At 37.4% G+C, this 17,500-nt stretch overlaps 1 protein-coding gene across 15 annotated transcripts; it reads left to right on the top strand.

Annotated features, from left to right (window-relative positions):
- Window positions 1–474: 474 nt before the first annotated feature.
- On the top strand, window positions 475–15,743 carry LOC118281104 (ubiquitin-related modifier 1 homolog). Of its 15 annotated transcripts, none has more exons than XM_050700805.1 (5): window positions 476–621; window positions 6,521–6,735; window positions 9,698–9,912; window positions 12,887–13,101; window positions 15,556–15,742. In XM_050700805.1, exons 4-5 carry the CDS (start codon window positions 12,901–12,903, stop codon window positions 15,682–15,684), a joined length of 330 nt encoding a protein of 109 aa, XP_050556762.1. In that variant the 5' UTR covers window positions 476–621; window positions 6,521–6,735; window positions 9,698–9,912; window positions 12,887–12,900; the 3' UTR covers window positions 15,685–15,742. The 15 variants fall into 15 exon arrangements, with proteins under 15 accessions (XP_050556761.1, XP_050556773.1, XP_050556762.1 ...); XM_050700801.1 differs by lacking the exon at window positions 476–621 and adding an exon at window positions 5,524–5,670; XM_050700807.1 differs by lacking the exon at window positions 6,521–6,735 and having other exon boundaries at window positions 477–621.
- Window positions 15,744–17,500: the final 1,757 nt, after the last annotated feature.

The raw sequence follows: 17,500 nt of genomic DNA on the forward strand, positions 1-17,500 counted from the left end.
AGACAACTTTCGATTTGCTACTGTGTTCGCTATCGCTCCTCTTTTGGTAAATCTTCAGATTTACGTTGGGTTTTAGAGATCTCCATGGCCGAGCGGTTTGGCGCATTTCAATGGCGCGGACACGTTCAAACTTTAAAAAGGTATAAGGACAACTATTTAACCATAGCTTTGCCAAATTTAAGCTTTTGGGAATTAACTTTTACAAATTATTACAAAAACTTGGCATAGTTTTTTATTTAATAAATCGCCATGGCCGCGCTGTCGAAACGGACACAATTCTTAACACCCAAAAGCCGCAACGCCCTTGTAACGCCCTAGTATTTTGGGTGTCCATGGGCGGCAGTGATTGCTTACCATCAGGTGATCTGTGTGCTTGATTACCGGCTCATATCATAAAAAATCTTGTTGGATTTCTGACGAAAATGTCACTAACGATATAACAAAACGTTATATTGACGTTTGTGATTTTGACATAAAAATTAAAAACATAACCTCAAAGAAACGTAATGTTATGATGCGATCGTGAAATTGTGAATATAAACAAGAAATAAAACAATATTATAGGAATAAGTAAAGTGTAAAACATTTATTATTATATATTAACACTATATTAGTCTTAAGGTAAGTTCTATAATGTGTTTTTTGTTAATTCTTATTGGTTATATTATTATAAATCATGTTTTCGAATGTTTGTTATTGAAAAAATGTGGCTTTTATACACGGCTTTGCCCGTGTCAAATAGACAATATCCTTCTTCATACTCCGAACTATATGCAAAATTTTAACTAGATTCGGTGACTGTTTGTAATATTAAAATTAATATAAGTTTTTAAACTGACATGGACACTAACACTAGAATTGAAACTTAAAACGGGATATTTACCATGTTTTTCAATTTCTATGAGTTTATTATAATATCGGAAACTCATAGAAATTGAAAAACATGGTAAATATCCCGTTTCAAGTTCCAATTCTATTAAAATGACTGTTTTTTACTAATCATATTCATCGGTACACATAGCTAGACTAAACTCAGCTAAGCTAGGTTTTTTATATGGAAAGATGCTTGCTATAAATGTGTGTGTGCTATGGATGGCTTCCCTACTTCGATACATTGTATATTCAAGCTGCATCTTCCTCGCACAGCTGGCTAGCTTAGTATTGGTGGAAACGGTCACATAGTTCCACAGCTTAGTTATTATATATTCGTAGCATAGCTACATAGCACATCTCTGGTGGAAAAGTACCCAAAAAGTATTGATAGACAGATCTTTTACATACAGATATATGGGAATTATTTGTCCAATTTTAGATAGTGTAGCAATGAGGTTTCATCACATGCACCTGGCAGGCTAGATGTTGACACACACTGGCAGGCTGCGTTGTGACACGGGAGAAGAATTGAACGTTTTGAATTTGACTAGGTTGTCAACGATGAGAAAATTTTACATTATTTGTCATTACATTTTATTGTCAGAAGAATTTTAGCTTTCGTGTAAGACACAACACATGCTAAATTGGCGCCCAACGTGGGGCCGACCATGCCCCGAACTAGGCTACGGAGGCAGACGACGGCAGACGACGAAGCTACGGAGCAGAGTCCTGTACGGGCCCCCGAACTTGTCACAGCGCCTCGTCTGACCGTGCCGGCATAATGCAGGCGGATACGACTAGGTACCCAATAGAGACGCTGCGGTCGTTGCGCCGACGAAACGCGGTCGAAACGCCGGCGCCTCATGGCAGTCACCATCGTCACCGTCGCTGAACATCACTACGAGTTCGTCCGGGAACTTCGCAAAAGTGTACCGCGAGGTTCACCGGACTTCTCAAGAAGAGTTCGTCCTGGAACTTCGCCAAGTGTACCGCGGGGTTCACCGGACTTCTCAAGATAAGTTCGTCCTGGAATTTCGCAAAGTGTACCGCGGGGTTCACCGGACTTCTCAAGAAGAGTTCGTCCTGGAACTTCGCCAAGTGTACCGCGGGGTTCACCGGACTTCTCAAGAAGAGTTCGTCCTGGAACTTCGCCAAGTGTACCGCGGGGTTCACCGGACTTCTCAAGAAGAGTTCGTCCTGGAACTTCGCCAAGTGTACCGCGGGGTTCACCGGACTTCTCAAGAAGAGTTCGTCCTGGAACTTCGCCAAGTGTACCGCGGGGTTCACCGGACTTCTCAAGATAAGTTCGTCCTGGAATTTCGCAAAGTGTACCGCGGGGTTCACCGGACTTCTCAAGAAGAGTTCGTCCTGGAACTTCGCCAAGTGTACCGCGGGGTTCACCGGACTTCTCAAGATGAGTTCGTCCTGGAACTTCGCAAAGTGTACCACGAGGTTCACCGGTACTTCTCAAAAACCGGAGGTACTAGAAGCCTTCATCGACGCGGTCCAGGTATACAAGGAGTGTGCTGTGCGGACGTGAGTGACGATCACGCGCTGCGGGGACTCCCGATGCTGTTAGAGGGCGATGCCACCGTGTGGTGGCGCGGCGCCCGCAACAACGTCGCCACCTGGAAGGACGCCGTGCTCCGACTTCGCTCCATGTTGACTCCGAGACTAAGATTCGGAAGTTGTTGGGCGGGTGCGGAGCCTCGATGGACTTCAGCTGTGTCCTCGTGCACTACCCGTACACAGACCCGTTTAGTGACAGCCAAGAATTCGACTTCTCATCACTGTCAGACGCCGAAGCCAGCATACGAGATATCACGTGAAATGTTCAGCTAGGAACAAAAAGACAAACGTGCAGAAGTGTTTGTGTGTAGATTTAGGTCTTTAATTGTAAACGAAACCTTTCGTACTCAGAACTGACAGTAGCAGTTAGGCTTTAGGAGCGGCATTACTCCAGGGGGAGGGGACCGACGAGCGACCTATAGAGTACGCCAGTCGCCTCCTCACGTCGGCTGAAAGAAACGTAGGAGGGGTAGACCACGCAAGAACTAACCTGATCGCGGGGACGTTCGCTCAGGTTAGAGGGGAGACTGTAGCAATGAGGTTTCATCACATGCACCTGGCAGGCTAGATGTTGACACACACTGGCAGGCTGCGTTGTGACACGGGAGAAGAATTGAACGTTTTGAATTTGACTAGGTTGTCAACGATGAGAAAATTTTACATTATTTGTCATTACATTTTATTGTCAGAAGAATTTTAGCTTTCGTGTAAGACACAACACATGCTAAAATAGTGCATTTATTGAGGATAAGGCTATAAAACATCTAGCCATGATCAATAGGAGCTGAGCAGAGCAGGTGAAACCATACCAGAATCAAGTCACTGATAATAGGACACTTTAATACATATAACATATAATTTATTTATGTTAACATATTTTTATTACAGTTACCAAAAGCAGAATGGCAGAAACATTAAAACTCAACATACATTTCGGGGGAGGTGCAGAGTTGCTATTTGATAAAATCAAGAAGAGGGAAGTGGAGTTGCCACCTCTAAAAAAGTTTAAACCGGATTGCCAGAGTGATAAATGGACTATTAAAGAATTATTATTGTGGATCAAAGAGAACTTGCTTAGAGAAAGAGAGGAGTTATTTTTACAGGTATAAACTGCTTATATTGTATTTAGGCAACGCAACATCACACCTTTTATCCCCAAAGGGGTAGGCAGAGGTGCTGCACATTACGGCACGTAATACCAATGTACGCCTACTTTTCACCATGTATTATCAGTCCCATGTAATAGGGGTGAGCCTATTGCCATATTATTTTAATTTAACTTTTGTGAGACATACTAAATTAATTATTATGTTATTGATAACATAATAATTAATGTTGGTTGAACAGCCTCGACAACCACCTTAGGAGGCTAGGGTTGAGCGGATGGATCAAGGGCCTGATGCAGAAGGCAGTACTCCTCGAAACGGCACATACTGTGAGGTTTCTGTCTCTGGAGCCCTAACCACCGGTGGCTTGGACCATGCTCCCGCTACTGGTCGGCTCCTATTTTTATATTTTTAAATATTATTTTATTTTGTATTTTATAAATAGTATTAAAAAATTTAATTTTAGAGAATTTTAAATATACAGGGTGACTTTGAATTCGACGTATTCCTTTCGGGAGGTGATAATACAACTAATTTCCTACAAAATTGGCCCTGAGGTCCTTGGGCGGAAAGTGGCTAGTTTCTGGGATATTCAACATTTTTGGTTTTGGTAAAAAAATCCCGAATTGATTACAAAAACATCAATAAATAAAAAAATACTAACTGGATTTTAGTCGTTTTAGTTTTAATCAGTTGCCAATACATCAGTTATCATTTATAAATACTAATAATGGCAGATATATCATTCGTTTTAAAATAGCAAGTAATTTCCTATCAAATTTTGTTTTGTGTCACTAATTTAGTCGATAGAAAACTGGATTTATTTCGAAAAAAATATATGACACTAAGCGTACAAACTATTAGAAAAACTTCCTTGGTTTATTAGCTATCCAGAGACATAAAATTATTTACAACATTCTCAAAAATAAATTAATTAATTGATGATAAGTAGAGTGTAAAGAGAAAAGGGCAATTTCAAAAACATCTTTATATTTGCAAAAATTTGTTCAAAGTAACCTTCCCTACGACGAATACATGCCCGAACACGCTTCCTTATCTCTATGACGGTCACTCTTGGACTGAATATACGTCTAATTTCGTCATTATCTTCAAATATGTTTTGGAGAAGAATTTCGATACACGGCATATTCCGTCTGTATAAACAAGGGACTTTATGTAAAAATCAACCGGCGTTAGGTTCTGGTCGTTGCGCATGCCATGTAGTCATGTAGCGGGACCGCCCTGTCTATAATGTTTTTAAACGGGATCTCTTGTACCTATGTACTTACTACCCTTTTAAGGAGGGGGGGGGGAATCATTAAATAGCTTCTCCCACCTTGGGCGAGGCGAGAGGGAGTGTACTGACTAAAAACCACCCCGTTCCTACTCCTGCTTTTCGAGCCGAAGCCCAGTAAACCAGCTAGGCAGTCCACAGCCCCGGACTGGGCAACAGGGCCCCATCTAAGCCCCCCATCTAGTGGTAAGGGTCTTTAGGATAAAGACAACTTTCGATTTGCTACTGTGTTCGCTATCGCTCCTCTTTTGGTAAATCTTCAGATTTACGTTGGGTTTTAGAGATCTCCATGGCCGAGCGGTTTGGCGCATTTCAATGGCGCGGACACGTTCAAACTTTAAAAAGGTATAAGGACAACTATTTAACCATAGCTTTGCCAAATTTAAGCTTTTGGGAATTAACTTTTACAAATTATTACAAAAACTTGGCATAGTTTTTTATTTAATAAATCGCCATGGCCGCGCTGTCGAAACGGACACAATTCTTAACACCCAAAAGCCGCAACGCCCTTGTAACGCCCTAGTATTTTGGGTGTCCATGGGCGGCAGTGATTGCTTACCATCAGGTGATCTGTGTGCTTGATTACCGGCTCATATCATAAAAAAAATCTTGTTGGATTTCTGACGAAAATGTCACTAACGATATAACAAAACGTTATATTGACGTTTGTGATTTTGACATAAAAATTAAAAACATAACCTCAAAGAAACGTAATGTTATGATGCGATCGTGAAATTGTGAATATAAACAAGAAATAAAACAATATTATAGGAATAAGTAAAGTGTAAAACATTTATTATTATATATTAACACTATATTAGTCTTAAGGTAAGTTCTATAATGTGTTTTTTGTTAATTCTTATTGGTTATATTATTATAAATCATGTTTTCGAATGTTTGTTATTGAAAAAATGTGGCTTTTATACACGGCTTTGCCCGTGTCAAATAGACAATATCCTTCTTCATACTCCGAACTATATGCAAAATTTTAACTAGATTCGGTGACTGTTTGTAATATTAAAATTAATATAAGTTTTTAAACTGACATGGACACTAACACTAGAATTGAAACTTAAAACGGGATATTTACCATGTTTTTCAATTTCTATGAGTTTATTATAATATCGGAAACTCATAGAAATTGAAAAACATGGTAAATATCCCGTTTCAAGTTCCAATTCTATTAAAATGACTGTTTTTTACTAATCATATTCATCGGTACACATAGCTAGACTAAACTCAGCTAAGCTAGGTTTTTTATATGGAAAGATGCTTGCTATAAATGTGTGTGTGCTATGGATGGCTTCCCTACTTCGATACATTGTATATTCAAGCTGCATCTTCCTCGCACAGCTGGCTAGCTTAGTATTGGTGGAAACGGTCACATAGTTCCACAGCTTAGTTATTATATATTCGTAGCATAGCTACATAGCACATCTCTGGTGGAAAAGTACCCAAAAAGTATTGATAGACAGATCTTTTACATACAGATATATGGGAATTATTTGTCCAATTTTAGATAGTGCATTTATTGAGGATAAGGCTATAAAACATCTAGCCATGATCAATAGGAGCTGAGCAGAGCAGGTGAAACCATACCAGAATCAAGTCACTGATAATAGGACACTTTAATACATATAACATATAATTTATTTATGTTAACATATTTTTATTACAGTTACCAAAAGCAGAATGGCAGAAACATTAAAACTCAACATACATTTCGGGGGAGGTGCAGAGTTGCTATTTGATAAAATCAAGAAGAGGGAAGTGGAGTTGCCACCTCTAAAAAAGTTTAAACCGGATTGCCAGAGTGATAAATGGACTATTAAAGAATTATTATTGTGGATCAAAGAGAACTTGCTTAGAGAAAGAGAGGAGTTATTTTTACAGGTATAAACTGCTTATATTGTATTTAGGCAACGCAACATCACACCTTTTATCCCCAAAGGGGTAGGCAGAGGTGCTGCACATTACGGCACGTAATACCAATGTACGCCTACTTTTCACCATGTATTATCAGTCCCATGTAATAGGGGTGAGCCTATTGCCATATTATTTTAATTTAACTTTTGTGAGACATACTAAATTAATTATTATGTTATTGATAACATAATAATTAATGTTGGTTGAACAGCCTCGACAACCACCTTAGGAGGCTAGGGTTGAGCGGATGGATCAAGGGCCTGATGCAGAAGGCAGTACTCCTCGAAACGGCACATACTGTGAGGTTTCTGTCTCTGGAGCCCTAACCACCGGTGGCTTGGACCATGCTCCCGCTACTGGTCGGCTCCTATTTTTATATTTTTAAATATTATTTTATTTTGTATTTTATAAATAGTATTAAAAAATTTAATTTTAGAGAATTTTAAATATACAGGGTGACTTTGAATTCGACGTATTCCTTTCGGGAGGTGATAATACAACTAATTTCCTACAAAATTGGCCCTGAGGTCCTTGGGCGGAAAGTGGCTAGTTTCTGGGATATTCAACATTTTTGGTTTTGGTAAAAAAATCCCGAATTGATTACAAAAACATCAATAAATAAAAAAATACTAACTGGATTTTAGTCGTTTTAGTTTTAATCAGTTGCCAATACATCAGTTATCATTTATAAATACTAATAATGGCAGATATATCATTCGTTTTAAAATAGCAAGTAATTTCCTATCAAATTTTGTTTTGTGTCACTAATTTAGTCGATAGAAAACTGGATTTATTTCGAAAAAAATATATGACACTAAGCGTACAAACTATTAGAAAAACTTCCTTGGTTTATTAGCTATCCAGAGACATAAAATTATTTACAACATTCTCAAAAATAAATTAATTAATTGATGATAAGTAGAGTGTAAAGAGAAAAGGGCAATTTCAAAAACATCTTTATATTTGCAAAAATTTGTTCAAAGTAACCTTCCCTACGACGAATACATGCCCGAACACGCTTCCTTATCTCTATGACGGTCACTCTTGGACTGAATATACGTCTAATTTCGTCATTATCTTCAAATATGTTTTGGAGAAGAATTTCGATACACGGCATATTCCGTCTGTATAAACAAGGGACTTTATGTAAAAATCAACCGGCGTTAGGTTCTGGTCGTTGCGCATGCCATGTAGTCATGTAGCGGGACCGCCCTGTCTATAATGTTTTTAAACGGGATCTCTTGTACCTATGTACTTACTACCCTTTTAAGGAGGGGGGGGGGGGGGAATCATTAAATAGCTTCTCCCACCTTGGGCGAGGCGAGAGGGAGTGTACTGACTAAAAACCACCCCGTTCCTACTCCTGCTTTTCGAGCCGAAGCCCAGTAAACCAGCTAGGCAGTCCACAGCCCCGGACTGGGCAACAGGGCCCCATCTAAGCCCCCCATCTAGTGGTAAGGGTCTTTAGGATAAAGACAACTTTCGATTTGCTACTGTGTTCGCTATCGCTCCTCTTTTGGTAAATCTTCAGATTTACGTTGGGTTTTAGAGATCTCCATGGCCGAGCGGTTTGGCGCATTTCAATGGCGCGGACACGTTCAAACTTTAAAAAGGTATAAGGACAACTATTTAACCATAGCTTTGCCAAATTTAAGCTTTTGGGAATTAACTTTTACAAATTATTACAAAAACTTGGCATAGTTTTTTATTTAATAAATCGCCATGGCCGCGCTGTCGAAACGGACACAATTCTTAACACCCAAAAGCCGCAACGCCCTTGTAACGCCCTAGTATTTTGGGTGTCCATGGGCGGCAGTGATTGCTTACCATCAGGTGATCTGTGTGCTTGATTACCGGCTCATATCATAAAAAATCTTGTTGAATTTATAACGAAAATGTCACTAACGATGTAACAAAACGTTTGACGTTTGTGTGATTTTGACATAAAAACATAACCTCAATTAAACGTAATGTTATGATGTGTTCGTGTGAAAATAAACAAGAAATAAAACAATATTATAAGAATAAGTAAAGTGTAAAACATTTATTATATTATATTAACACTATATTAGTCTTAAGGTAAGTTCTATAATGTGTTTTTTGTTAATTCTTATTGGTTATATTATTATAAATCATGTTTTCGAATGTTTGTTATTGAAAAAATGTGGCTTTTATACACGGCTTTGCCCGTGTCAAATAGACAATATCCTTCTTCATACTCCGAACTATATGCAAAATTTTAACTAGATTCGGTGACTGTTTGTAATATTAAAATTAATATAAGTTTTTAAACTGACATGGACACTAACACTAGAATTGAAACTTAAAACGGGATATTTACCATGTTTTTCAATTTCTATGAGTTTATTATAATATCGGAAACTCATAGAAATTGAAAAACATGGTAAATATCCCGTTTCAAGTTCCAATTCTATTAAAATGACTGTTTTTTACTAATCATATTCATCGGTACACATAGCTAGACTAAACTCAGCTAAGCTAGGTTTTTTATATGGAAAGATGCTTGCTATAAATGTGTGTGTGCTATGGATGGCTTCCCTACTTCGATACATTGTATATTCAAGCTGCATCTTCCTCGCACAGCTGGCTAGCTTAGTATTGGTGGAAACGGTCACATAGTTCCACAGCTTAGTTATTATATATTCGTAGCATAGCTACATAGCACATCTCTGGTGGAAAAGTACCCAAAAAGTATTGATAGACAGATCTTTTACATACAGATATATGGGAATTATTTGTCCAATTTTAGATAGTGCATTTATTGAGGATAAGGCTATAAAACATCTAGCCATGATCAATAGGAGCTGAGCAGAGCAGGTGAAACCATACCAGAATCAAGTCACTGATAATAGGACACTTTAATACATATAACATATAATTTATTTATGTTAACATATTTTTATTACAGTTACCAAAAGCAGAATGGCAGAAACATTAAAACTCAACATACATTTCGGGGGAGGTGCAGAGTTGCTATTTGATAAAATCAAGAAGAGGGAAGTGGAGTTGCCACCTCTAAAAAAGTTTAAACCGGATTGCCAGAGTGATAAATGGACTATTAAAGAATTATTATTGTGGATCAAAGAGAACTTGCTTAGAGAAAGAGAGGAGTTATTTTTACAGGTATAAACTGCTTATATTGTATTTAGGCAACGCAACATCACACCTTTTATCCCCAAAGGGGTAGGCAGAGGTGCTGCACATTACGGCACGTAATACCAATGTACGCCTACTTTTCACCATGTATTATCAGTCCCATGTAATAGGGGTGAGCCTATTGCCATATTATTTTAATTTAACTTTTGTGAGACATACTAAATTAATTATTATGTTATTGATAACATAATAATTAATGTTGGTTGAACAGCCTCGACAACCACCTTAGGAGGCTAGGGTTGAGCGGATGGATCAAGGGCCTGATGCAGAAGGCAGTACTCCTCGAAACGGCACATACTGTGAGGTTTCTGTCTCTGGAGCCCTAACCACCGGTGGCTTGGACCATGCTCCCGCTACTGGTCGGCTCCTATTTTTATATTTTTAAATATTATTTTATTTTGTATTTTATAAATAGTATTAAAAAATTTAATTTTAGAGAATTTTAAATATACAGGGTGACTTTGAATTCGACGTATTCCTTTCGGGAGGTGATAATACAACTAATTTCCTACAAAATTGGCCCTGAGGTCCTTGGGCGGAAAGTGGCTAGTTTCTGGGATATTCAACATTTTTGGTTTTGGTAAAAAAATCCCGAATTGATTACAAAAACATCAATAAATAAAAAAATACTAACTGGATTTTAGTCGTTTTAGTTTTAATCAGTTGCCAATACATCAGTTATCATTTATAAATACTAATAATGGCAGATATATCATTCGTTTTAAAATAGCAAGTAATTTCCTATCAAATTTTGTTTTGTGTCACTAATTTAGTCGATAGAAAACTGGATTTATTTCGAAAAAAATATATGACACTAAGCGTACAAACTATTAGAAAAACTTCCTTGGTTTATTAGCTATCCAGAGACATAAAATTATTTACAACATTCTCAAAAATAAATTAATTAATTGATGATAAGTAGAGTGTAAAGAGAAAAGGGCAATTTCAAAAACATCTTTATATTTGCAAAAATTTGTTCAAAGTAACCTTCCCTACGACGAATACATGCCCGAACACGCTTCCTTATCTCTATGACGGTCACTCTTGGACTGAATATACGTCTAATTTCGTCATTATCTTCAAATATGTTTTGGAGAAGAATTTCGATACACGGCATATTCCGTCTGTATAAACAAGGGACTTTATGTAAAAATCAACCGGCGTTAGGTTCTGGTCGTTGCGCATGCCATGTAGTCATGTAGCGGGACCGCCCTGTCTATAATGTTTTTAAACGGGATCTCTTGTACCTATGTACTTACTACCCTTTTAAGGAGGGGGGGGGAATCATTAAATAGCTTCTCCCACCTTGGGCGAGGCGAGAGGGAGTGTACTGACTAAAAACCACCCCGTTCCTACTCCTGCTTTTCGAGCCGAAGCCCAGTAAACCAGCTAGGCAGTCCACAGCCCCGGACTGGGCAACAGGGCCCCATCTAAGCCCCCCATCTAGTGGTAAGGGTCTTTAGGATAAAGACAACTTTCGATTTGCTACTGTGTTCGCTATCGCTCCTCTTTTGGTAAATCTTCAGATTTACGTTGGGTTTTAGAGATCTCCATGGCCGAGCGGTTTGGCGCATTTCAATGGCGCGGACACGTTCAAACTTTAAAAAGGTATAAGGACAACTATTTAACCATAGCTTTGCCAAATTTAAGCTTTTGGGAATTAACTTTTACAAATTATTACAAAAACTTGGCATAGTTTTTTATTTAATAAATCGCCATGGCCGCGCTGTCGAAACGGACACAATTCTTAACACCCAAAAGCCGCAACGCCCTTGTAACGCCCTAGTATTTTGGGTGTCCATGGGCGGCAGTGATTGCTTACCATCAGGTGATCTGTGTGCTTGATTACCGGCTCATATCATAAAAAAAATCTTGTTGGATTTCTGACGAAAATGTCACTAACGATATAACAAAACGTTATATTGACGTTTGTGATTTTGACATAAAAATTAAAAACATAACCTCAAAGAAACGTAATGTTATGATGCGATCGTGAAATTGTGAATATAAACAAGAAATAAAACAATATTATAGGAATAAGTAAAGTGTAAAACATTTATTATTATATATTAACACTATATTAGTCTTAAGGTAAGTTCTATAATGTGTTTTTTGTTAATTCTTATTGGTTATATTATTATAAATCATGTTTTCGAATGTTTGTTATTGAAAAAATGTGGCTTTTATACACGGCTTTGCCCGTGTCAAATAGACAATATCCTTCTTCATACTCCGAACTATATGCAAAATTTTAACTAGATTCGGTGACTGTTTGTAATATTAAAATTAATATAAGTTTTTAAACTGACATGGACACTAACACTAGAATTGAAACTTAAAACGGGATATTTACCATGTTTTTCAATTTCTATGAGTTTATTATAATATCGGAAACTCATAGAAATTGAAAAACATGGTAAATATCCCGTTTCAAGTTCCAATTCTATTAAAATGACTGTTTTTTACTAATCATATTCATCGGTACACATAGCTAGACTAAACTCAGCTAAGCTAGGTTTTTTATATGGAAAGATGCTTGCTATAAATGTGTGTGTGCTATGGATGGCTTCCCTACTTCGATACATTGTATATTCAAGCTGCATCTTCCTCGCACAGCTGGCTAGCTTAGTATTGGTGGAAACGGTCACATAGTTCCACAGCTTAGTTATTATATATTCGTAGCATAGCTACATAGCACATCTCTGGTGGAAAAGTACCCAAAAAGTATTGATAGACAGATCTTTTACATACAGATATATGGGAATTATTTGTCCAATTTTAGATAGTGCATTTATTGAGGATAAGGCTATAAAACATCTAGCCATGATCAATAGGAGCTGAGCAGAGCAGGTGAAACCATACCAGAATCAAGTCACTGATAATAGGACACTTTAATACATATAACATATAATTTATTTATGTTAACATATTTTTATTACAGTTACCAAAAGCAGAATGGCAGAAACATTAAAACTCAACATACATTTCGGGGGAGGTGCAGAGTTGCTATTTGATAAAATCAAGAAGAGGGAAGTGGAGTTGCCACCTCTAAAAAAGTTTAAACCGGATTGCCAGAGTGATAAATGGACTATTAAAGAATTATTATTGTGGATCAAAGAGAACTTGCTTAGAGAAAGAGAGGAGTTATTTTTACAGGTATAAACTGCTTATATTGTATTTAGGCAACGCAACATCACACCTTTTATCCCCAAAGGGGTAGGCAGAGGTGCTGCACATTACGGCACGTAATACCAATGTACGCCTACTTTTCACCATGTATTATCAGTCCCATGTAATAGGGGTGAGCCTATTGCCATATTATTTTAATTTAACTTTTGTGAGACATACTAAATTAATTATTATGTTATTGATAACATAATAATTAATGTTGGTTGAACAGCCTCGACAACCACCTTAGGAGGCTAGGGTTGAGCGGATGGATCAAGGGCCTGATGCAGAAGGCAGTACTCCTCGAAACGGCACATACTGTGAGGTTTCTGTCTCTGGAGCCCTAACCACCGGTGGCTTGGACCATGCTCCCGCTACTGGTCGGCTCCTATTTTTATATTTTTAAATATTATTTTATTTTGTATTTTATAAATAGTATTAAAAAATTTAATTTTAGAGAATTTTAAATATACAGGGTGACTTTGAATTCGACGTATTCCTTTCGGGAGGTGATAATACAACTAATTTCCTACAAAATTGGCCCTGAGGTCCTTGGGCGGAAAGTGGCTAGTTTCTGGGATATTCAACATTTTTGGTTTTGGTAAAAAAATCCCGAATTGATTACAAAAACATCAATAAATAAAAAAATACTAACTGGATTTTAGTCGTTTTAGTTTTAATCAGTTGCCAATACATCAGTTATCATTTATAAATACTAATAATGGCAGATATATCATTCGTTTTAAAATAGCAAGTAATTTCCTATCAAATTTTGTTTTGTGTCACTAATTTAGTCGATAGAAAACTGGATTTATTTCGAAAAAAATATATGACACTAAGCGTACAAACTATTAGAAAAACTTCCTTGGTTTATTAGCTATCCAGAGACATAAAATTATTTACAACATTCTCAAAAATAAATTAATTAATTGATGATAAGTAGAGTGTAAAGAGAAAAGGGCAATTTCAAAAACATCTTTATATTTGCAAAAATTTGTTCAAAGTAACCTTCCCTACGACGAATACATGCCCGAACACGCTTCCTTATCTCTATGACGGTCACTCTTGGACTGAATATACGTCTAATTTCGTCATTATCTTCAAATATGTTTTGGAGAAGAATTTCGATACACGGCATATTCCGTCTGTATAAACAAGGGACTTTATGTAAAAATCAACCGGCGTTAGGTTCTGGTCGTTGCGCATGCCATGTAGTCATGTAGCGGGACCGCCCTGTCAATATAACACGTGGGAACCGAGACATCCTACCATTGCCGCACAGTAGATCGATAGTTCTCTGATCAAACTATCACAATATCCATTATTAGCCCCAAAAAAGTCAACGAAATCTAAAAAAGCAAAACCAACAGGTCCACGGATACGGTTTTGATTCAAATGTTTCGATAGGTATCATTAATAATGACTTGATTGGGCTCTACTTTTTACCCAATAATTTAAATGATGAGAATTAAGATTAATTTTTAAGGAATGAGCTAGGATCATTGTTTTTAACTTAAATTTAGAAACAAGATTATAAGTTTATTCGAAGACGACGATTGTTTAGTGCACTATCGAACTACTGTGCGGCAGTGGTTGGATACATCGGTTTTCAGGCGTTGGATTGACAGGGCGATTCCACTACATGACTACATGGCATGCACAACGACCAGAACCTAACGCCGGTTGATTTTTACATAAAGTCCCTTGTTTTTACAGACGGAATAGGCCGTGTATCGAAATTCCTCTCCAAAACATATTTGAAGATAATGACGAAATTAGACGCATATTCAGTCCAAGAGTGACCGTCATAGAGATAAGGAAGCGTGTTCGGGCATGTATTCGTCGTAGGGAAGGTTACTTTGAACAAATTTTTGCAAATAAAGATGTTTTTAAAATTGCTCTTTTCTCTTTATACTCTACTTATCATCAATTAATTAATTTATTTTTGAGAATGTTGTAAATAATTTTATGTCTCTGGATAGCTAATAAACCAAGGAAGTTTTTCTAATAGTTTGTACGCTTAGTGTCATATATATTTTTTGAAATAAATCCAGTTTTCTATCGACTAAATTAGTGACACAAAACAAAATTTGATAGGAAATTACTTGCTATTTTAAAACGAATGATATATCTGCCATTATTAGTATTTATAAATGATAACTGATGTATTGGCAACTGATTAAAACTAAAACTACTAAAATCCAGCTAGTATTTTTTTATTTATTGATGTTTTTGTAATCAATTCGGGATTTTTTTACCAAAACCAAAAATGTTGAATATCTCAGAAACTAGCCACTTTCCGCCCAAGGACCTCAGGGCTAATTTTGTAGGAAATTAGTTGTACATATTATCAACTCCCGAGAGGAATACGTCGAATTCAAAGTCACCCTGTATATTCTTATTATAATTTATTAAGTAAATGATGATTGTATTTTCTTCCAGGGAGACTCCGTAAGACCTGGTATCCTAGTGCTGATAAATGACACAGACTGGGAGTTATATGGAGAACTGGACTACGAGCTGCAACCAGCAGATACTGTGATGTTTATATCTACGCTGCATGGAGGGTAGTGGGGGGATTAACTAATATTATTCTGTTGTTTTATAAGAGCCTTTAATAAAAGATTTAAGTAAGAAAAGTTGTGTTTTGTTGTGTATTAATCTGATATTTGTGATGAAATTACACCACATGGTGCAGGTGGCTCTTAAGTACGCATTTTGTATGACGTGACGTCATCAGCACGCATCGCATGTAGACATTGATGATGCGGTCCGTACGATGCGGATCAGTGGACGCAGTTGTATGAGTTTCTATACAAGACAAACTAAAATCCGTTGCGTGCGATGTGTACGATGCGGGTCTGTGGACGCTTACCATAAATCTAGCACCCCTAGACAAACAGGACTTAACGCTATTTTAGTGTCAAATAAAAAAAACAAAAACGTTAGCCCTCATAAGATTTTAACTTTTGAACAGTGACATCTATCGTCTAGTAATGAAAAAAACTTGAGTTGTTGTAGCGACATCTATTGCCACAATAACGTAAGCTAGTTGTAGCAATCAACCAACAGATAGCGCTTCTAAACAAAACTAAAATGCGAACGTAGATTCGCATTTCTACGAAATATAAGGGAGGGCGCATCTACCCAAGATAAAAATTAGTGCCTAAGTAAGTGTAAAAGGTTCAGGTTTATCAGAGAGTGCTGCTGCATGGTCTCTGTCTAATGTGTATGAGTAGTATAGTCATTTATCGCCGAAATTAGCTCTTGAGATTCATGTATTTTTATATTAAGGTTGTTGTGGTTGTAAAAATCGTAATTTTGGATTCAAATCATTTATTACTGCACTGACTTAAGTTCCAAGGTATTGTTCTTTTCCGGAGCTGCGGACAACGTAAAAGGTTACCGGGGCTCCATGAGAAGGAACGGGGTGGTTTTTAGTCAGTAAGAGTCTGACTCTCCCTTCCGCCTCACTCAAGGCGGGAGAAGACATTGGACGATTTTCCCCCCTCAAAAAAAAGCTATTGTATTTTGCCACTAGACGACTGACTATCTTTAGTTTTTGTTACATTTCTATTTAAATTAATATAAAATGAATAAGTTAGTATAATCTGTTACCAAAGTGCGCCATGTTGACAAACCAGTCGTGCATGCGTTGTGCGTTGTAATTGGCTTACCGACGTTTGATTCATGACAAAATCTGGTGGCCAGGGGTGTATTTAGGATACTAAATACGAGTTTACTTTACGTTTAAAGTACCTAATCGAAACGAGAGCGCGTTCGGCGCTTTGATTGGCTGGCTCGAATAAACCAACTAATCAGTTAGTACGAGTTTGTTTTACGTTGAACGAAAACGAAACGATAGCCCGTTTGGCGCTCTGTACTTTTACCATGAGTTTGAAGCAATAGTATTTGTAGATAGGCGCTAGCGGCGACGTACATTTTTTTGGATGGCAAATTTTACAACGCCTCTACCAGTCACTTGTCTTATGGAACTAAAATTTGCCATCGTCCACGCTAGCGACTATGGAAAATTACTATTGCAAACTCATGGTAGAGGTATTGATTAACCGTGGGCCACTGCGAGCCTCACTATTCAGACAAACTGGAGTATCGCCCGACACATAAATTCTGGATTTCAATATTTCCAACAAAATTATCGATTTCCGAAAGAATACTAATGACTTCAGGGTTGTGGTGACTGGGCAAGTAGCTGTCGTGGAACGTGTAGCGAGTTCGATTCCCGCACGGAGCAGCTCTTAATGTGAGGTAAAAATGTTATCTCACATTAAGAGTAACCTACATATTTAAGAGTAACCTACATTTTAAGTAACCTCTTTGCTTGCTATACTAAAACTCGACGAACGCAATACGGAATATTTTGCTA

The sequence above is a fragment of the Spodoptera frugiperda genome, chromosome 19 (genome assembly GCF_023101765.2).
Source record: "Spodoptera frugiperda isolate SF20-4 chromosome 19, AGI-APGP_CSIRO_Sfru_2.0, whole genome shotgun sequence".
NCBI classification, from domain to species: Eukaryota; Metazoa; Arthropoda; class Insecta; order Lepidoptera; family Noctuidae; genus Spodoptera; species Spodoptera frugiperda.